Here is a 22,320-nt window from a genome sequence, read left to right on the forward strand (position 1 = left end):
GAGACTCTGATCTTTGATGTTAGAGCTATTTGTTAGCATGACACCACAGACAAATTTTGTGTAATAATTTTTCTACTGAAACACAAATGAATCTTCTCGCTTCCAAAATGCTATAGCTGTGGAACAAATATATTCAAAATACAAATGAGAAATGGTTTGATAGACCTGAATACTGTGAAAAGTACTAATTTAGACTGAAAATAATGAAACAATAATAAAAATGTTAAGGTCTCCCTCACATTGGCTTTTCCTTCAATTCATAGATATCAGCAGCAGTAAGGACCAGCAATAGCTTGAAATCATAACTTTCTTTATGACTTCATCAGTCCCTTGCATGGAGGAATGTTGGGCCACTGATCCTTACAACAGTGTTATAAATGTTTCAGTTCATTGACATTTGCAGGCATTCCTTTATGCACAGCTCTCTTAAGATCCTGCCACAGTATTTCAGTTGGGTTGAGGTCTGGACTTTAACTGGAACATTGATACGCTGTCCTACTGCATACCCAGTTTCAGTCAAGCTTTAGCTGTCAGACAGACTGTCCTGTGTTTCACTCTAAGTGAACTCAGTGACTGCAAGGTGCAAAACAAGCCCAAATCACCACCTCACTACTGTTGTGTTTGACAGTTGGTATGAGGTACTTGTGTTGATATGCTGCTTGTTTTTTTGGGTTTTTTGCAAAACATTGTGCTGTGCCAAACATCTCCATGTTGGAGATTAAAGACAAAAAAAAATCTTCAAGTGTAATGCTATGAACTTCAACATTTAACAAGTGTCAGATTATAATATTATTTTATGCCATGTTAGACCCTTAATTAAAGATGGTGAATTATTATGTAGTTTTAGTTTGCATTATTCTCCTGAATTAGAAGAAGGTGATAACTATTGCATTTGTTAAGCTGAGTTGCATTACATTAGACTGCTGATTTATTGTGAATGAATGATATTGTTTTATGATGCATTATACTGCTGAGTTATGAGAAATACTGTTTGCAGAAAGTCATCGCCTTATTTGTCTGATTAGAAGAGAACAGAACATACTGGAGTTTTCTGCCCCATCTCAGCAGGAGCAGATAAACAGGGAGCCAAGGTCGTAGCTTAGGCACTGTGTGAGAGAAAGAATGTGAATGTTTAGGCTTTTATGATTAGGTGGGGGCCACTAGAGGCTATAAGAGTTTGATCAATGCTCCACCATTTTGAGATCTGATGCTGTCTGCGTACGGTGTCCATCTCCCACGCGTGTGATCATTAAAAATCATCGTTTGACTCAACCCGGCCGGACCAGTGTTGTTATTGTGGTTTTTCCTCTTGTATCCATCCCCAATATTTAAATCCGTAACACAAGCTAAATGAAGCTTGTGGAGTAGCTCTAAGGTTTTTTGCAGTTTCTCTCAGCACTGCATAGACTGGCTTGTGCTGTGCTCAGACTGCATGTTAAACATTAACATGCAGTCTAGCACATGTTAACTCAAACTGCAGGAGTGGGGCTAGGAGTGTCCCAGATGAATTTGCTGGGACATCCACTGCCGGAAGATTGGCAGCTGTCTTGGATGTTTTTCACATAATCTTTCTCACTGTAGAATGATGGATTGTTCATAAATGGCCTTATAACCTTCCCCAGATTGATGGGCCGCTACGGATGATCTGATATCCTTGATGACGAGGGAACAACACCAACACGAGGATATCAGATCGTCCGGCAGCTACAGTTGCTTCTCTAAGATCATTGCTGATGTCCTTTCTTTTAGGTATTGTGTCAACACACAGCCGAATGCTCCAACTCAGCTAAGTGCAAAAACACCTACTTTTTAGAGGCATTCATAAATACTAATGGTCAGTTAATCAAGAAGGCAGGTTCTGCTACTTACCCTTTATGTCCTTTAGAAGTTTTTCACTTGTCTGCTTCTGCGTTTTCCCTCAGTTGTTCTTAAATTAATATTAACATGGCGTAATATGTCATTGTGCTGTTGTTTGCATTAGGTTGTATTTAAATAATTTTAGAACCTGCTAATTTTTTTAGGTTCTGATATTACACTCGAATAAGTTTTCTTTTTACTATGACTTTAAATTTAATGCCACTATTAACAAGACAAATGCTTAATGCTGCTGTTCCCCCTGAAGTGCATTATGCAGGAGAAGAGCAAGGTATGATGGGAGTCGTTTCTGAACCAAGTGGCCCTCCACCTGGAAAAAGCAGAGCACTTAAAAAAAAGTAGCTTTTCTGCTTATGATGTGATGAATCATCATTTGGCCTGATAACCAAAATAAATTCGGTTTATGAAAATAAGAAAAACAAACAGCTGAGCACTGCTAAGGGAAAAGCTGCCCAGAAGCTCCACTTTTCACTGGAGATCCAGAGCGGCTGGAAGGTCTGCAGTCAGTGACCCACGATGCCCCTAAGCTGCAGCCAGCAACAATCAATAACCAACCTCAAAACATGTCAGCGAGCCCTTGATTTGTTTCTGCCGTTTGAAGTCTGGACCTGCTGATCTAATCCCTCAGATGGATGTGAATCTTAAGTAACATTTGTCTTTGATCCATTATTTACCGGATTCTTGAGAGGGACTTATTGATAAACTCTTGGTTAAAATGGACTCAACAGTTTTACGCTGTGGCGCTCTGGGTCAAGTTGTTCTTGAGTCACTCACCTCAATTTTTAGGTCAAGATTGTTCTGTTGCCTTACACAGGAGCCCTGAGCTTTTGAGACCTCTAAATTGGCACCATTTAGCTTAAAGGCAGTGAATGTGAGATAATTCTCTTCAGCTATAGACTAAAAATGAAACACTTCCAGCCATTCTAATAATTCTACAAAGCTGCACTTCAACATGCTGATGCTTTGAATATAATGCTTAGCAGCTGTAATGTTTATCATATTCACTCACTCTTAGTTTTGTATGTAGTTTGCAGTGTATACAGTAAAACTTATAATGGCTTAGTTAGTCTTATAATAAAATGTTGTTTTGGTAATATAATTTAGCTTAAGAGAGACATTAACATCAGCAGGATTTCATCCATCCAGTAGTTTCAAGTAACTTGACACTAAATCATTTGTGTTACAAAGTAAAATTAAAGGGACTAGTTCATCCTCTGGGAACCAAAAACTGCTGTTTAAAAGTTTTATGGCAGTTTTATGCATCCAATAGTTTTAAAGTTGTCCAACTCAAAATTGCAGCTCAATGTCAGATGAGGGAAAAGGATGACACAGATGGCAAATCTTCTTCAGCTGATGTTTTGCTACTAGAAATTTTTACCCCAGTGTATTAATATTTTGCCAATTACAGAATGTTGCTGTTGTTTTCAAACAAAAGGCCCCGACTGATGGAGCATCAATGAATGTCTGAATGTAAAATATGACAAAATTGCATTGTATAGGGGTTCATTTTAAGGGGAAAGCTTTGGGATACATAAACATAAAGCCAGAAGTATGTGAACAACTATATAATCACTAGAGTCCTTTATTTCAAGACAGTTTTCAGCTGTCCACGTCTCCTGTTTAAATGTTCAAAAACTGTCAGCAAATTTGTATTTATGTTGACTTTGTGTCTTCAAAATGAGGGAAATGAAATGAAAGTGGTCAGATGCAACTATTTTACATCCAAAAACAATCCTTTTAGCTCAGTATTTCAGAAGGATGTGTGTGAAAATAGAGAATTGCGTGGATAAACAGAGAGTCAATTACCTTTTCTAAAATGTAATTACATAGCAATCCCACACAGTAAAAAAATATTCACGAGGAAATCCATCTAAATCCTCATATCTTTTGATTTCACTGGAGATGCCCACTGCAAGTCTAGAGCACGATTTGCCAAGAAGACAAGACAAAGGAAAATGAGATTAAAGTCCAGATTTCTTCAATATTGATCCATATGTGAAATCCAAACTGTGAACAAGTTCAATATTTACATGAAGGCACTTTGCAGGCACTTTAAAGGTGGCTCAGCTTAAGTGGGCTTTTTACCATATTTCTGTGGTTGCTGTGGATAGTCTCTTCAGGAATGGTAACTCCAGTATGGATTTTGTTCATATTTTAATGTTGTCAATAAACTTCCTGGTGACTGAAATCCAGCTGCTAAGAAGGAAGAAACATAAAAAAGTTTTCTCTTCCTTTTTCTAGGATTTATAATTAAACAAAGTTTACAATCGGATTCAAAAAGTAATGTTTTCAGCTTCCCTCGAAACAGCTGTAAGTTTTACTGTATGTGACAATAGAAGCAATACTAACAAAGAAACTGGACTCTATTCCAAAAAAGGATTTTTAGTGATACTGATGTTGGACAAGTTAGGTCCAAAATACAGCGTAGTCTGGCTCGCCAGCGAACACATTATTTTTAGGAATAATTTATGTTAAAGTATTTAAAGTGAAGCCTAGGTGTCTGCAGTAGAAAAGCAGTTTAACTGACAGAATGTCAAATTTACATCCACATCTGTAACAGACTGGCAAACTTCCAAGGGGGACCCTGCTTCTCACCCTGTGAATGCTACAGTCCCGCAACCTTAAATTGAAAACATGAATTAGCTAGATAAACAGAATGAATCTGGTAATCCAATTTTAAGGCACAATTTTCATTTTCATGCCAAGATTATTTACAAAGGGCTTAACGTAAGGATCTAGTGACCCAGTGTCTAATATTAGAGCTCCACTTGAACTCATGGGTCTGAGTATCTTGACCTCAATCTTGCTCTCACTGATTTTTAAAGATATTATGGTCATCCAGGTTTTGATGTTGCTGTAACATTCTAATAACAAGCTGCCATCGTTTCCTGTCAGGCCCACAGCTAGATCTGGGAATCATCAGCACAGAAGTGGAAGGAGATGCTATATCTTTTCATAATCGATGCTAGACGGAGTGAATACAAAAAAAATGGCCCCAGAACAGAACCTTGCGGAACTCCACGTAGGAGCGGTCCAGAGGGAGATGTTGAGCCTCCAAAACTGTCCCTAAAACTTCTCTCTGACAAGTACGATCTAAATTACTCTGAAACTGTTGATGGCTGGCAAACTGCTGTAAGATCTAAAAGCATTAAAATAACTGAGTCTCCAGAGTCAGCAGGTAATAAAAGATCCTTAAAAAACCTTAAAAGAGCAGATTCTGTGCTGTGACGTGGTTTAAAGCCAGACTGGAACACCTCAAGAATCACATCTGCCTCTGCAGAATACTGAAGGAGGAAGGAGACGAGATGTTTGCTCTACAGTCTTATAAACAAAATACTTGAGAACTTTTTCACAGTGTTGAGGAAACACTAAGAAATTATTTTTTCCACCTTTTGTTATTCTTGCCTGATAATCACGAGTAATATCTTTTAACCATGGCTAACATTTTTTACCAGGACATGTAACTTTAAGCAGACAAAAGGTTAGAAGTTATAAGGACTAAAGACATTAACTCTTCAATATTTAAAAACAGGGAGGACCTATCGGTCTCCATGACAATATTATATGGGTCAGCTGCCATGAGCATCATCATCCATCCCTCCATTTTCTTAAGAGTTTATAGATTTAGAATCAAGATGGGGCTCTGTGACAGCAGTGACACGCAACACTTTGGACAGATTGGTGTCAATTACGGGAACATTGTATATGTCGTTCTGTCAATGTGCACTTCTATCTTTTTTCAATCAAATATTTGGATAATAAATAAAACATCAGGGAACACATCATCCAGAAATAAAATTAAAGCAGAAAATGTAACCTAAATCATGTAGCAGGGAACCGCTCTGTAAACAGAGATGTGAAAGCATATTCCCAATCTGATTTCCCTCTTTGATGTTTGCCTTTATATTAGTCCAACCTTGGTTGGGACCCAACAGCAATTATGTAACTCATTTCTAGAGCCCACCTCCTACTTTTAACACTACAAGTTAGCCTGAGCACCTATCACGTGAGCTGAAAATGGATCATGCAGCAAACAGACTGAATTATTGACCTGAATTATGGCCTAATGCCATAATCACGTGCAAACAACTGCTGACATCTCACAGAATAAGACGTCACTCAATTTCAGCATCATCCTGTAGCATAATATGTTTGTTAAGAGGTTCATATTCTCCAATATAACCCAACCAGTCCTCTGCACACCATTAGGTGTAATGTAAGTGTAAGTGGGAGCTGAGTGTGTTATTTAAAAGTTTCCAGTTGATCATAAAAAATCCACACTGCCCCCCAATACTTGGTTCTATTTATCATAATATAAAAATTAACAGTATTAAACCCGTTATTGTTGCCTTTATTTTCTGTTATACTGTTAAGTTTGATTTAGACTTCTGCTGGAAATCTATCAGAAGAAAGGAGAGCAGCTAAAATGCTTTGTTTTTGATGGAGGACAGATTAAGAGGACTGCAGCCAAGGCTCACTTTAACCTGAAAAAGAGTAGTGAACTGTTAAAACAAGCTACTCTGTGGTGTCAAAGAATAAAGAAGTGGTGCTGAAATGAACAGAACAGGTCCCTATAATAGCTTAATGATGCTAATTATGCCACTGCAGAAATGCTTGTTGGTTTATTGTTATTGCCTGAAAAGAGAGCAGTCATTTGTGATTTTTGTTAGGTAGTGATCCACTTAAAAGCCTGCTTCAGTGTGTTGTCACATGTCTTAAGAAAAGAACTGACTGATAACCATACAGTTAAAAGTCAGTTACACAAACATGTCTTCTAAAATGCAACAATGACACAATATATGTACATTTTTATATTATATGTGTATATGTATATATGTGTCTCAGTGACCACATTGTCCACATCCTTCCATCTATTGTGTTCACAGGGAGTGAACAGCGCTCTCTCGAGGCGACAGGGGGCTGTCTGTGATTGCGTCACTGCGTCAGTGGAAAGGGGCGGGGACAACATGGCGGCTACAAATTTTGCATGTCTGCTGTTTTGTTTAGCATCATTTTCACAGCAGTTTAGCGCCTCCAGGCTTCTCAACGAACCGTGTTATAAACCCATCAGAGACCACAGGCCGGACTTTGTCAGGTAGGTGAAGATTTCGACCTCCAGCAGTCACACAGGTACTCACGTGAGCTCAGAGAGGAGCTAAACTAGCTCAGAAATAGGAACTCTGGCAGCCTTCCTTATCCTAAAAGTTGGCTGCAGCGTGTCTTAATAATATGGTAATTACTCGCCTTAGTGTCCTTAGTGTAGTAATATAACGTTAACGTATTAGTTAAATAAAAACGTATTAACACGAGTGTCAAAGTGAGTTCCGGGATACTTTTCTGTACTTCAGTACTTTGGTGCAATCTCAAAAATATGTTTTCTCCTAATGACGTGTATTGTTTTACGTGTACAGTACTAGGGTTTTCCTTGAAAATAAGCTTGTATATTTAGATATAGCAATATTATCACTAACGCTACACTAAAAGGTATATGTTAAAAAAAAACACTTTAATCACTAAAGTAGAAATAGGAGTAGACTTCGGAAAAATTTCACAACTAACATAACATTTTAAATATAGTTTTTTTGGGGAAATTATTTAGTATTTTTTGTTCATTTGGTTGGATTTATCAGCACAACCTGCCTGACGAGGCGTCTGTGAATGTGTCGAGAGCTGGGATGTCTGAATGGCTGCTTCCACAAAGTGTTGTGGTTTCTATTATGGATTTATTCTTCTAACAAATACACTCCACATAATAAAGACTGCAACACTGAAACAAACACTCTGAACCCAGTCATAAAAAAGCTAATTAGAAAATAAAAAACTATTTGTAGTTAAATGTAGTTAAATCATAAATCATAACAGGGGTGGCCTGTGTTCCAGTTTCTGTGTATTTTTATTACCAAATCACACAGAAATTAAAACTGGGCCACCAGTGTCTGGTTAACTCAACATACGCTCACAAGAAACCTCAAAAAGATGATCGAAGGATTCATCACTACAAATATGCAGAACAGCAGGTGAACAAAGGCTAAAGGTTTGAAGAGTTGTTACAGCAGAAAAAGGGAATACACACATATGCAAAGAATAGTGACTATTACAAGACTGTGAAACAATCTTTACCAAATGAGGGAGATGGGAAAGTGTAACTAAGTCCTGTTTGGTCCTCACATGATCAGTCCGACACCTGTAATCTACACAGATTGCATGTGTTTAATTTTTAATTTAAAATACATACACGCTTCGCATGTCACTGTCAAAAACTCTCGAGGTGGAGGAATGGAAGATGTTAAGAGTTTCACTGTGAGTGGTTTAATTTGAGACATAATAGGAGATGTACAATACTTCCTTTGCCAGTATAAACAGTTAAAATTGCACCTTAAAACTGCACTTTAGTACTTTTCACCACAGGCTTTATTACAATGAACAAAGTAGCAGTAAGATACCCATTTCCATTAAGTTCTCCATTAAACAGTCAGCAGGGCTTGTTTAAAAAAAAAAAATCCACAACATCGCAAACTGAGAAGTATCATTGAGAGTTCAAATACATTTCTTGATATGCAGAGGGAACAAACTAACATTTTTTTGGTCAAAAAACAAGAAAATCCCATTAAATTAATACAAAGCCACGTCTGATTATCTGTAATTGCACAAAATTTGACTGGTGCAAAATTATCTAAAGTGAGATAACATGCTTGCTGAACTTCGTGCTCAGCAGGGACGGATATCACCGCACAGACATGCAAATGTCCTGTCCGGCTATTAGCACCCACAGGAAATGCCAGTCAGTCACAGCAGTTACACTACCCACACACTCCCGAGAGGGGATGATATTAGTCAGACAAGTGAAAACATCTGTGCTCGCTTTAATAACAATAATTACAGCTGCTCATCACTCCGCTTTGTTTAGGACGCAGGCCCGGCCGCATGTAGAGGTGTTGAAGCTTCCTCCGTCATGGGACTGGAGGAACATCGATGGGAAGAATTATGTGAGCGTCACGAGGAACCAACACATCCCCCAGTACTGTGGCTCCTGCTGGGCCATGGGAGCCACCAGTGCGCTAGCTGGTAACCATGACAACAGCGGGATGGAGGAAAATTATAATAGCGAAACGGCTAGAGGGCATATTGTCATGTGAAATGAAAATGACTAAATTTAGTGGTAAGTGGAGAAGCATCCACCGGCTCCTGCTAATGTGTGTCGTTCTTTTTGTCTAAGACCGCATCAACGTCAAGCGTGGAGGAGCGTGGCCATCGGCGTACCTCTCCGTGCAGAACGTGATAGACTGCGGGAGGGCAGGTTCCTGTTACGGAGGCGATCACCTGAGAGTCTACGCCTATGCGCACGAAAGAGGCATTCCTGATGAAACCTGCAACAACTACCAAGCCAAAAACCAAAGTAAAGAAATACTGAGTTATATTTTGTTTGTTTGTTTGTTTTCATCAAAGGCCATATTTCCTTTTGATTAGCTCCAATCAGAATTGGATAATGTTACTTAAGATTACTGGCATTTAAAAGTAATCTATTATTGCATTAACTGCTGAGGTCTGATTGTAAATTACACTTTAGGTGTGTCAGGCTGCAGTTGTCTCTCTGTGTTACGCTGTGATAGACTGGCAATCTAACCTGGTCATAACCCACCTTTCAGACAATGTCAGCTAGATCTGATCAACTTATTAAATTCAGGGTTGTGGGGGTGGGGCTAGAGCACAGGTGTCGAACTCCAGGCCTCAAGGGCCGGTTTCCTGCAGGTTTTAGATGTGTTCTTGATCCAACACAACTGATTTAAATGACCTCATCAACATGAAGTTCTTGAAGTTCTCCAGAAACCTGGTAATGAACTGATCATTTGATTCAGGTGTGTTGACCCAGGGTGATATCTAAAATCTAAGCGTAGGTTCCAGACTCACCTCAAAAAAAGCCTCATGATGTTGGTCTGTAGCCTACTGTATATTATGAGTCCCCTGAATTTTTTGCATAGCTAGTTGACAGAGATAAAAATGTTCTCCACCACATGACCGGGAACAAACGTGTTAAATTCCCCTTTGAGTGATGGCTTTGTCCAATTTAAATGCTCTCTGTTGTCAGGAACACATTAAAGAGGAGCTTCCACATTCATGATGCAGAAGCAGGTGAATAAATAAAAAAAAGCTGTTGTTAAGCTATTGTAAAAACAAAAAGAAACCTACAGACTGAAGAAGTGCTGACAAAGGAGGGGGTTGACAGCATTCACAGAGGGATGAGTGGTGACTAGACACAGGTGAAGGTGATGAGGGCAGAGCAGACGATCACAAAGGAACAGGAAGTGAAACTAAAACAAGACACATGCCAAAATAAACTTCAAAGTTAAGCTGAAAGTAACAAAAGACAATAACTATCTCTGAGAGGTAAAGAGTGATGCTAACGTGACTGCAGAGAAAGAGCAACAGGAGGCAGAGGCAGGAGGAAATGGAGAAAGTAGAAGCTCAATACTGCACTGCAAAACCAGCAGAAAGCCTTTCCAGCAACTAGCCTCATCACCATCGCTGGGCTAAAATTAGCTCGCAGGTGGCTCTACAAAATATGAAGCAGTTGATAAGAGACCCATCACACTGCCACAGAATAAAGCACGTACTTGAGCAAAGTACGTGTAAATTCTTTTCTCTGTGACCATGGCAGCTTACCTGACTGACACAAAATATCCCACGTGTTGATTTGTAAGTGTGACTTTGAAAGTTTACCCAGAATTCAGCTTTGGTAGTTTTCTCCAGAAACTGTGACTGTGACATATATCATGATATTGATGGTTTGGAGTTTGGATCGGGTGTAAAATTGATTTGGTTGCAGTTTATAACAGAGCTTAAATATTTGCTTTGGGAGGTCTCAGCCCTGAAATTGTCTTTATTCTTGATGTTATGAGGGTTCAAAAATACTGGGAAAAAAGAGGCAAATGGAAAAAGTGCAAAGCTTCGACCCACGTCTGTGTACTAAAAGGGCCTGTTGAAATGATCTCACTCTCTCTTTGTTGTTCAAGCACAATGGTGCTGCACCTGTGCCTCTGAAGAAATGCTTGTCCTGACCCGCCTGCACGGCGCTCTGAGATGAAGCCTCTTAAATAAACGGTTCAGAGGAAAAGGTTGACTGGCATGCTGGGCATTTATTCAGGAACACAGAGAATTAATGAAACCATTAAACTAGTACCATCCCCCCAAACCGCTGGTACATTTTGGACACCGCATAGATGTGTTACCCAGCACATAATTATGTAGCAGTATTCACAATTATGTCTTAATGCACAGCAGAACATCATCCCCATGTTTGAGGGTTTGGAAACCTCAGTACCTATTTTTGTGCATTGTACACACAGGACATATTTGGGATTACTTCTCACGTATTTGTACACATTCTGCTTTACACTGCAACTATGATATGATATACAAATGTTTTTAAAACAGCAGCCACATTGTGTTAAAAGCTCATCTTAAAATATTGAGCTACTTAGAGTATTGCTGCCATGGTATTGCGACCATTCTCTGTAATACTATAGTTAGACACATATGTGATTCTGGTAGTAAGTCCTGCAGCTTGAGCAGCCACTGCATGGAGAGACGTCTCAGAGGCGTTATGCTCACCAGCAGTAACTCTTAAAGAAATTCACATTAGCTCAAAGTCTAACGACTCCTTATGATAATACATAGACAGGCCAGTTCGCCGTGTTCTCAGTCAGTGGATGTAGTATACAGTTTCAGTGCACTATTTTTTTTAGTGGCGGTATTGTAATAGAGATTTTAAACAGCGCTGCGAAACAGCAAAAGCAAGATTACATCTCAACAAGTGATGTTAGTTTCAGTTTTCCATCATAAAGCGATGAGGATAAGTAAAGTTCCTGTGAAAAAGAAGCATAAACTCCTCTTTCTGGAACTGCTGCCACATGGCGGGGAGCAGACGGCACGATCAGGTGAACTCTGTCGGGAAGACAAGAAGTGACAAAGACGGAAAGCAATCAGTGATGAAGAAAGCGAGATGGGCTCTTCACTGTAATACAGTCTGGGAGCCAGTTCTTACTGCCAGCATACTGTGCGTGGCCGATCTTACTGATGCTCTTGTAGCTGAACAGGAACAAAAATCTCTACAACCAGACTCCAAAATATGGAGAGAAAGAGAGTGGAGGCGATTAAAGCAGCAGATTATTGTAAGGAGATATTCTGCTTTCATATATGAATGCAACAGCTTGGTGTCCACAATTCTGGGCCTTTAGAGTAGTTATCTGTCTAGTTTTGAGATGCAATTCTAGTGAAGTCCTAGCATATTTTAAATCACTAGTTTTAACATGGTAAGTCTTGACATGTTCACTGTTTTGAGGAAAAATGTAACTGACATAATTGTCAACTTAGTAAAATTAGAGATCAGCAGTCTGGCATCGAAGCCACGCCACATTCAGAGTCACTTAAATCACCTTTCTAATGCTCAGTTTGGCATTTAGCAGGTCGTTTTGACCGTGTCTACACGCCTAAATGCATTGAGTTGCTGCTATGTGACCGGCTGATTAGACAGTAGCATTAACAAGCAGTTGAATCAGGAGCAAACTGAGCGCTCACTGAACTTTAAATCATCTTCTTCATTTGTTGTAGAGTGCGAGCTGTTTAACCAGTGCGGCACGTGCTCCTTCTTTGAGTCGTGCGCTGTTGTGAAGAACTACACCGCGTGGAAAGTCGGAGACTACGGAGAAGTTTCTGGGAGAGATGAGATGAAAGCTGAAATTTTCACCGGCGGACCCATCAGGTAGAGTAAGTCATCCTCGAAGTCATTTCTCACTTTTCATCCACCTACTTCTCCTGTGTGAGGGAGGATACACTGCCTGAGATTTTCACAGAGAACCTGTTCTCTTAGGGATTTTTTTTTTCAGTGAATGACTATTTAATGATTCTTATAACCTTGGAGAAAGATAACAGCAATGAGTGTCATTCTTTTTTCCACTCAGAGAAATCTTAAAGTCAAATTGAATGCCATTAAGTATTGAAAAAAATCAGACCTGTATGTGTATATACAGTATATTAAATTTCACCTTGAATCCACTTTGATAAACTCAGCTGAGCGTTTTGTGTCCCTTTAGTTTACATCTTACATCAGCTGTTAGTCTTTTAGTGAAGGTTTGGCTCTGACAGCTTTACATTATCTTTAAATTAATTCATGCAGTATTAACAGGGTCTTTAAGAGTTTCCATTGTGCTGTTGTAATATCTGCAGATAAGAATTATTCAACGTTTTTTTTAAATAGCTGATACCTAAGAGCCTTAATAAAATTAAAACAAGATTTTGGGCATGTAGGTGTGTATCACTGTCACGTCCCTGCTCAGCTAAGGCAAAGAGTGTGGAGCTCAGTAAAGGTATTTATTAACCAGCAAAATGGTTACAGTAACAAGTTAATATGTAAATGGATTCATACAGGTCTTTTACCCATTTACCCATTCATGTAGACATACAGGACTTAGTTTAGAGTCATCAAATAATCTAACATGGAAATCTAGTTAGGATGTCTTTTGGTTCAGGTGTCACAGCAGGACTGGGAGGAGATCTTGAGGCATAATTTGGACAGATTATGTCTCCCCTGAATGAGCTGGAGGCTATGACTGGAGGTCTGAGTATCTCTGCTGACTGCTGCTAACAGCTAACGAACTGTGCTCCCCATCCAAATAGTACCCTGTGTCTTAACAGAATAACTTAACTAACTGTGGGGGTGTGAGTGAGCAGCGGGGTAAGCGGCGCCTGGCAAAGTTTCCAGGAACCAGAACAAGTGCCTCAGAACAAACAGTACTTGCTTAAGGCTGTTAAATTAATTTCAAATTAAAAGTATTGGCTTACAACTGTGATCCAAGAGGCTCATATTAAAAGCACTGAGTAGCATCTATACTGCATTTAAATAAGGTGACAGCAACAAGGTGCGTTTGCTAAATGGTCATCCAGACTGGGCGCCTGTCCATTAAGACAGCAGGGTGATTGGTACTTGAATCACAGGCGCAGTTGGATCTGCGTATGATGAAAAGGCTCAAATGATTAAACTACAGGGGCTGGGAAAACTGTGAAAACATTGCAAGAGAATTTCAAGTTAATTAAAGGAGACTTATTATGCCTTTCTTTATTTTATGTCATGCATATACTGTTAAAATTATGAATGTGCTTTTTAATGTTGTGAGTGGTGATATGGACACAACCCAAAGGAACAGGACATGTTGGAACATTGGGGAAAAAAGTCAAACTGGAGCAAAAATTTTAAAAACTAGAATATACAGATCAACTGAGGATTCAACAGTAGGATTACTTTAGGCCGCAATATCTAATCAGCCAATCCCATGGCAGCCGCTCAATCCATTTAGGGACACTGACATGGTCAAGATGACCTGCTGAAGGCTGTGGTATTTAGAAACACTGAAGATGACTGTGTCCAGCAGGATAACAAGCCATGAAATCATCTCAAACTGGTTTCTTGAACATGACGTAACATTTGTATTCAAATGATCTCCACAGTCAACAGATCTCAATGCAAAAGAGCACATTTGGGATGTGATGGAAAGAGAGAGTCACATCATCAGAATCAGAATACTTTATTAATCCCAGAAGAGATTATGTAACGAATGTGGAGCCAATAAATCTGCAATAACAGTGTGATGCTATTACGTCAATATGAACCAAAATCACTGAGAAATGTTGTTGAATCTGTGCCTCAGAGAATTAAAGCAGTCCTGAAGGCAAAAGGGGATCCAAGCCAGCACTCGCAAAGTGTACCTAATTAAGTGACCATTAAGTGTCTATATATGCGCACAGAAATAGCTGAACAATAGCACACAGGTGTGTGCAGCACGCAGGAGGAAACATTGTGCCTTATTCACACAGTGTGTAAAGTGTGCGGATGCTAGTCATTAATATTTTAGGGCCTGAATTTGTTCGTACTCCGTGAGCAAATTTAAAAGTCCCTCTGACCAAGCAAATGAATAAGTGATGAAGGCCTGGCTGTCTTATAAAATGTAACACATGTCTATAATTTGAATTGAATACTACAATTTTTTTGGTCATTACTTAGTTATTTAAATAATTACTTATTATTATATACAGTTAAACACAGTAAGCCCCAAAATACAGTCTAATTTCTTGGCACTGTCCCACATATTCCAGAGAATTCTGGAGAGTATAGATGATATTCTCAACGTCCGTTATTTCGGACAGTCCTCGCATTTTTTTATAGTGTCATAACTCTGGTGGAAACATTTTGGAAAGCTGTGCCATTTCTAACTACTCAGACATTATTACTCAGGCTTTTTCCTGCTTTCTTGCTTTAGCGGTGCAGGATACGCTCTGACATCACCAACATTTTCTGCTTCACTTGGAGGTAAAAATGTTTCTCTGTACAAACAAGTGGAAGCAAATCTTTCATATAATAACAATTAAGTTTAGCACTTTTCAAAACCAGCTTTACAAAGTGCTTTTCAAAAACCAGGGTTAGAAAACAAAGAAGGAAATTATAAATCAGTTAAACTAAGGCTCATGTGTAATGTCAAAATTAGATACAGTGTGATTCAATTTTAGTGAATAACTTAAACTTAACTTACAAATCAGCAACTAAAAGTAGAAGAAGACGAGTTAAATTTTATATATGCAAATATACATTAATGTAAATATATGCAAATATATATATATATTTATATTTGAAAATGAATGCATGGTGTTAACAACAAAATATGTCAGTGTGCATGTTTTACTAATCCAGCTGTAATTTTGCATACACTCTTGATTTTGTGCAGAGGCTCAGAACGTTCCCAAACACATATTAGTAAATAAAGCCCAATTAACTGCAGGTGAAAGTAACCGGAGCAGAGTAGACCATCACAAAGGAGAGAAAAGGCATGAAGTAAAACTATACACCACGGAAAACTAGACTTCACAGGAAAACAGGAAATAATCGAAGGCAACGAACAACCAGACATGAATGATAGCCAATAAACACGAAGTCAGGGATACACAGAAAGCGTAAATAAAACTAGAGGAACACAGAATAAGAATAAAATAAGGGGAAGAACTGAAATACAGTAGTATCAGAAAAAAGTCGAAACAGGAACCCAAAAGCTCACACACACACGAGAGTCAAAACTAGAAAAGCAGTGAAATCCAGACAGGAGCTAAAATTCAAAAATCCAAGAGCTGAAGGTCAAGATGACAACAAATGAAATGAAATGAAAACAAAAATCCAAAACTCAAAGGCCACAAAAAGTGTTTATTTCAAACAGTGCATGACCTGAGGAGCTGCAACAAGGAAAAATATGGAGCTGAAAATAAGCATAATGTCTCACTTTTAATGTGTCAAAGGATGTAATAATATCTATGCAAGGAAAGTTGCACAAAGGTCCATCGAGAAAAACTGTATTTATTAACATCTGACTGCAGATTCAAAGCAGAAGACTGCGAGCAAAACTTTGCACTTAAAGTTCTCACAATGCATAATACACACTTAAGATGCAAGTACAAATTTTGAGCCCGCTTTAAAAGCCGACGCATAGCTAAAAATGACCGGAATTTGAGCCCACGTAACGGTTCCATCTAAGATTTAACATTACATTTCAGTAATGAAAGAAAATGGCAACATAAAAGGCATGAATTCTTGTCTTTCAGCTGTGCATTGATGGTGACTGAAGGCCTGGAGCGATACTCCGGTGGGATTTTCTCCGAGTTTCACCCTCTCTCTCTGCCAAATCACATCGTGTCTGTGGCTGGGTGGGGCGTGGGCGAAGATGGGATCGAGTACTGGATCGTCAGGAACTCCTGGGGAGAGTTCTGGGTTGGTATTTCACGACAGCCTGTGCTTACTCCGAGCTTAATGAGCTCTGTAAACTAAATTCACAAGTTCTTATTAATTTTGTTTTGGCTGAGCTGAAGCAGAAAATATTTGTTTTTGTTTTTTTTAAGACTTTTTAATTTCTCAGACTTGCAGTCAGAGTAAATAATCCTGTTTTGTTTTCTTCCTTTTAGGGAGAACACGGCTGGGCGAGAATTGTCACCAGTGCATTTAAAGGAGGAAAAGGCAACTGGTTCAACCTGGGTATTGAGAAAAACTGTGCATATGGAGACCCTATTGTAACATAGGTGCTTAATTAAGGTGATCAATCTTACTGAAATAACTGTGGATAGTTTGAAAAATTTAGGGAACGCTTTCCTTCTGTGCACTAAAATCAACATGTGCAAACAACAATTTGCTGTTTAATGTGGGTTTATTTTTTGAAAGTGCTTCTTGGCTGAAAGCAGTAATGTCCTGAAGCTAGTTCAATCCAAGAAATTGTTTGGTAACATCTTCCTGTAAAAAAACCTCAATCACAACATGTTATTTATGCACTTTGGTTTCTGCATAAAATAAACAGTATTACAAAGTCGCAGTGCACTCAGCTCAGAATCTTAAACATGTACAGACAATACCGGCTCTCACTAAGTATACTTCTTAGTGTTTATTTAAGAGCAGGAAGAACGCATTTTGAGTTCTTATCTGTCATCAGCACTACCAGCTTAAAGAAAGTCCTTCCATTTAGGATTTTCAGCCTTTACAGGTTGTCTGAGGATCAAGCTCAGACACGGTCTCTAGCAACAAGATATTTGTCGATGGTTTAGATACAGCTAAAAACATATAAAGGAATCACTTATTAACCCCTAAGCTTCCCTCTTAGAGAGACTTGAAAATCTCTTAAACATATTTCCATTAAAAAAATTACAAAGTGTATCATTAAACATTGGCACGTTTTATTTAAGCTGTTTAATCAAAGATTCACAGATCTTTGCAAATAAATGGGCCAAAAATCTGAGTGGTAAAGTGGTCGACGCTGATTGCTTCGGACCTCCTCAAACATATTTAAATTGTGAGGGGATTGGAGGAAAGTTCAAAGTTAAAGATGGACTCTTTCTTATAGAACCAAATTTGTGGTCTACTTGTTAAAATGCCCAAATGGGCTGATAATAGCTTAGGAAAACTCAACAAAATTGTAAAATGTCTTTGCTAGCAGTACCATCAGTCATTATCAAGTCGAGTCACTTTTATTTGTACAGCAAATTTTACAACAACAGAAGTTGAGCCAAAGTGCTTTCCAGGCAGGTGCTGTTGCGTTCCAGGTCCAGACGTTACACTGGTGCAGAACTGTACCCTGTCTGTGTGGTCAGAGTATGCAGATCACGGATAAAGGCACTGATGCCATTGACTTGCCTTCCCCAGACCTAAATCCAGTTGAGAACCTCTAGGATGTTAGGTATCTATACATCTGATGCAACCAAATAGCACTACAGACTGTCCAGAAGTTCACTGATCCAGGTTTGGGAGGAGATCCTCCAAATTAGCATCCACCTGCATCAGGAGCATGCCCAGATGTTAGCATACAGGATCATGGGAACTATACACACTACTGAGCTACATTATGACATGAGCAGGATCAGTGTGTGATTTAAATGTGTAGCTTTTGGTGTTACTTTAAGGAGCTCCCCTCCTTTCACTCTTGATAGGGCCACCAAGCTGCCCTAAACTGAGCCTGCTTCTGCTGGAGATCACTTCCTGTTGAAAGGAGGCTCTTCCTCCCCACTGATGACAATGTGCTTGCTAATAGTTGATCCATCTGACCACAGAACAGTTTTCCACCTTGTCTCAGTCCACTTTTTTAAAAAAGCTTTGATTCAGTGAACATGGCAGTATTCACATGTTCACATGTGGTTCTCATGATGGTTTCTCCAGATTCTCTGAATCATTTGTTGATATTATGCACTGTTAATGATAGATATTCAAAGTCTTTGCAAGTTTACGTTGAGGAACATTATTCTGCAACGGTAGATTTTTGCAGGTTGGTGAACCTCTGCCCATCTTTACTTCTGAGAAACTCCGCCCCACTAAGATAACCTTTTTACACCCGATCATGTTACTGACCTGCTGACCTGCTAGTTGCAAAATGTTCAGTCAGCTGTTTCTGTTTAGTACCACTTACTTTTCCAGCCTTTTGTTGTCCTGACCCAAACATTGATTCTGTCATCAGTTTCAAAATGATCCGACATTTTTCATGAAATTGTAAAATGACTGTGTTTAAACATTTGACATGTTTTCCATGTTCTATTATGAATAAAACGTGGGTTTAGGAGATTTGCATTCTGTTTTTATTAACATGTTACACAGTCTCCTACCTTTCTGAGAGCTGGCATTGTAATATTGTAGAGTACTTACATTACTGTGTGTGTGTGTGTGTGTGTGTGTGTGTGTGTGTGTGTGTGTGTGTGTGTGTGTGTGTGTGTGTGTGTGTACTGGTTGTTGGATTTTGTTACCATGCAATGCTATCAGTCTTTTAATCTAACTCAGCTCATTATTGTTCCTTTTATTCATTCGTTTTTCACATTTTAGAGAAAGCTTAATGTAAAACCTTTTCACTGTAGACATTTAAGTCGATATGTGGTACAGTTTACATATCGTGACCTTTGAGCTTAACCGCATTCAGACCTTTTCAATTAAATAAATTGAATAGTTTTATCCTGGACAGATGACCTTCTCCTGAAGTCAGCTTGAAACATCTCAGTCTGCAAAAAGCTGGTGTTTTTTTTTTTACACTTTAGAAATATTATCATACATTTCCAAGGAAATTATTTATTCGCTCAAACAGCAGGCGAGGTGAGTCACTCGCATTTAAATTCACTTTTAGTGAAGCTGAATTGGCAGGTCTGTGGAGAGGTTAGTTTACAATTACATTTTTTCCTCTGATACACCACCTAACATCTGCATAAATGGCTTCTAATTAGTGTCTGGAGCCTGACCAGCCAGACTAACATGAATCAAATCTGATTGGTCACAGTACTGTAACTGCATCCTGTTGAGCAATTGTGTCACTTTTTATTTTCCACGTGAATGTGATTCACATGGAAATTGTCCTTGCTGCCTTCATTTGTTAAGCTAATGGCGGGTGTGTTTTAGTGCAGGTCTGTGAAGTAAACGGGGCCATTACCATTACCATTATTGTTCTCTGTTTTGGGGGGATTTAGGGGTTTTTAACAACTTGGATTTCTACAAGAAGAACAACAGGATGTTTTCTAGGTCCTTTGCAGAGGCTTGAACTCAGCGTCTTTAAATTCAGCAACTGCCAGACAAAAATAAATGTAAATTAAATGCTAAATTAATTAATAGAGCCACTTAGTTAGGGTGTGAAAACAATTAATTTTTTGTCCTGGGAATGAAAAGCCTCTGTGTTGATTCCAAAGCACAAATGTATTTAGAAGCACAGTATTTTGATTTCAGGGGTTTTGACCTTTTTAAACTTGTTTATTTTCCCAATAAATATAGCACCAGGCTGACACCCAGTATACAGGCTTAACAATAACAAGGATGGTAAAAGAGGACCTCCGCTGAGCTCAGCCTGTTAGCACAGTTTTATAATGTTCTCTGGAAGTCTGGAGGAAAGTGTCCAGTTTTTAAAAATAACCTGCTGATTTCATCTGTTACTAGTGAGCAGTCCAGAGAATATAAGTCAGGATAGGTCAACCTCTGCTGAATAGATTTGACGGTTTTGTTTTCTCTACAATATCTCATGGATCCACAGACAGCTTAAAAGATTGATGCAAGCACCTTCATGCCACCCACTGCTTAGTGAGACTGTGTTAAGAAGCCTCAAGCTGAGCATCTTGATGTTTTGAAAGTGGATGAGACTAGGGAGGAGTGAACTTTGTGAAGTTCATCTTTTACTATTTAAGTGGCCTCAAACTAAAGACTGATGCTGTAAACTTACCTGTGAAGTGTTTACTGAGGTCACAGAGTGAGGCAGCTGAGAGCCCTTTCCCTATAAATTTCTATAAAACTGGACATTTTTCAGCTGATGCTGCCCCCCTGCTAAAAAAAAATGCAGGTTTCAAACCTGGAAACTACATCCATCTTTTATACTGTCTATGCATGAACCTCCTGAATCGTAGTAATTATAGTAAAGCACATATGATTAACTTCTTGTCTTCTTTCTTATGCAGTTTTTTTTCTGTTTGGTAATTGCGGGTGCTCCTCTTCTAACGCTTCTTTTTCATCTCGTCTCCAAACCAGTTTTCTTCCTAAGCCCGATTCTACTGGGGAGCTCTTCCTGTTGTAAGGGAGTTCTTCCTCCCCACTATCACCAAATGCTTGCTTGTGGGAGAGGAATCGTTTCGATACTCTCTCAAATACTGTATTGTAGGTACTTTGTCTTTGAGATGTTGTGAACTGGCAACATAATCCTGGCTCCCAGGAGAGGATATATCTAGAACCTGTTTATGTTCCCACACCCTCTTTTTTGTGGTAAATTTAGTTCCCCACGTATCACACAGACACACGTACTCACACACATTGCGCACACAAAGCACGGCATCTCCTCTGATGTTATGCTGACGCTGGTAGGTTGATAACCATGGAGGAGCCAGAAGGGGAAAAAGAAGGAGGAGGTCCAATTATTTTTGAAGCATTTTCTCCAAAAGTCTGACAGCCAATTAAGTTGTGAGACTCTGTTTTTCTCTGACTTTTAGGTGTGGTTGCTATTTTGATAAATAATCTCATGATAATGTTACCTGTCCTCCTTGTTTTTAGTTAAAAGTTAAAATTCATAACACGATGAGAACATTAAAAAGAAACTCTTAACGTGAACTGAAATCATGCTGAAATGTCTTTTAAGGTAGTAGGTTTATAAATCAACACATCATTGTTGTGAACAGGTAGAACATCTGCATTTATTGAGGTTGCTTCCTCAAATAAAATATGCAACAGCAGCCTGATATCAGAGAGAATAGCAGCTTGTTATACTTTCACATGTAAAACAAGGGAAGTTCTGCTTAACGAAGCCCACAGTGCTCAAATGAAGCCTAAACCCATGACTGGCCCTGTATGATTATCATTTAATCGAATCGAATATTACCTTGTTATTCACCCCTCTCAGAGGGATAAACAACTCTAAGCAATTAACAAGAAACAAACAATGTGACCTAAAGTTTAGATGATGCTTTAAAGCTGAGTGAAGAGACCGGTGTCCGCCCAAAACTGTGCAGGTTAGCAGGTAGAATTTACACTCATTCAAGGTTGCTAATCCCACAAAATCCTCATAAACCAAAAAATCCACAAGGTTGATCTTCTCATCTTTCAGACAAACCAAATACCAACTTTCATTCCAGTCAAGATTTGATACAAACAACAGGAACACTGAGGCCGTGTCCTCAGAAGACTTTCAGAGAATTCTTGAGTGGTTTCGCAACCTCGAGGAAATCAGTTCCCTGACAACACTATCACGGCACGTACTGAGCATCCACTTCACTATTTTCTTGCTGGGAGACAAATAAGAGGTTAAATTTGTGGCACGCATAACTGGCAGTAACTGCTTCTTAAAAAGGGTGAAAGTAAAAATACCCCTTCTTTCACAAAGCTGCAGCCAGATTGTAAAAATCTGGAAATATAACCAGTTAATTGTT

At 38.9% G+C, this 22,320-nt stretch overlaps 1 protein-coding gene across 1 annotated transcript; it reads left to right on the forward strand.

Moving 5' to 3' along the window:
- Nucleotides 1-6,827: 6,827 nt before the first annotated feature.
- LOC146367950 (cathepsin Z) lies at nt 6,828-19,001 on the forward strand. Its single transcript, XM_084911778.1, has 6 exons — nt 6,828-6,970; nt 8,783-8,940; nt 9,092-9,271; nt 12,484-12,634; nt 16,513-16,678; nt 16,870-19,001. Exons 1-6 carry the CDS (start codon nt 6,843-6,845, stop codon nt 16,981-16,983), a joined length of 897 nt encoding a protein of 298 aa, XP_084767904.1. The 5' UTR covers nt 6,828-6,842; the 3' UTR covers nt 16,984-19,001.
- Nucleotides 19,002-22,320: the final 3,319 nt, after the last annotated feature.

The sequence above is a fragment of the Perissodus microlepis genome, chromosome 18, assembly GCF_051167445.1.
Source record: "Perissodus microlepis isolate ML-2025 ecotype Zambia chromosome 18, ASM5116744v1, whole genome shotgun sequence".
NCBI classification, from domain to species: Eukaryota; Metazoa; Chordata; class Actinopteri; order Cichliformes; family Cichlidae; genus Perissodus; species Perissodus microlepis.

Coding starts and splice junctions, on each gene's coding strand:
- LOC146367950 (XM_084911778.1), top strand. CDS start 6,843: ATGGCGGCTACAAATTTTGCATGTCTGCTGTTTTGTTTAGCATCATTT. Junction 8,941..9,091: donor AGCCACCAGTGCGCTAGCTG/GTAACCATGACA, acceptor TTTTTGTCTAAG/ACCGCATCAACGTCAAGCGT. Junction 12,635..16,512: donor TTCACCGGCGGACCCATCAG/GTAGAGTAAGTC, acceptor CTTGTCTTTCAG/CTGTGCATTGATGGTGACTG.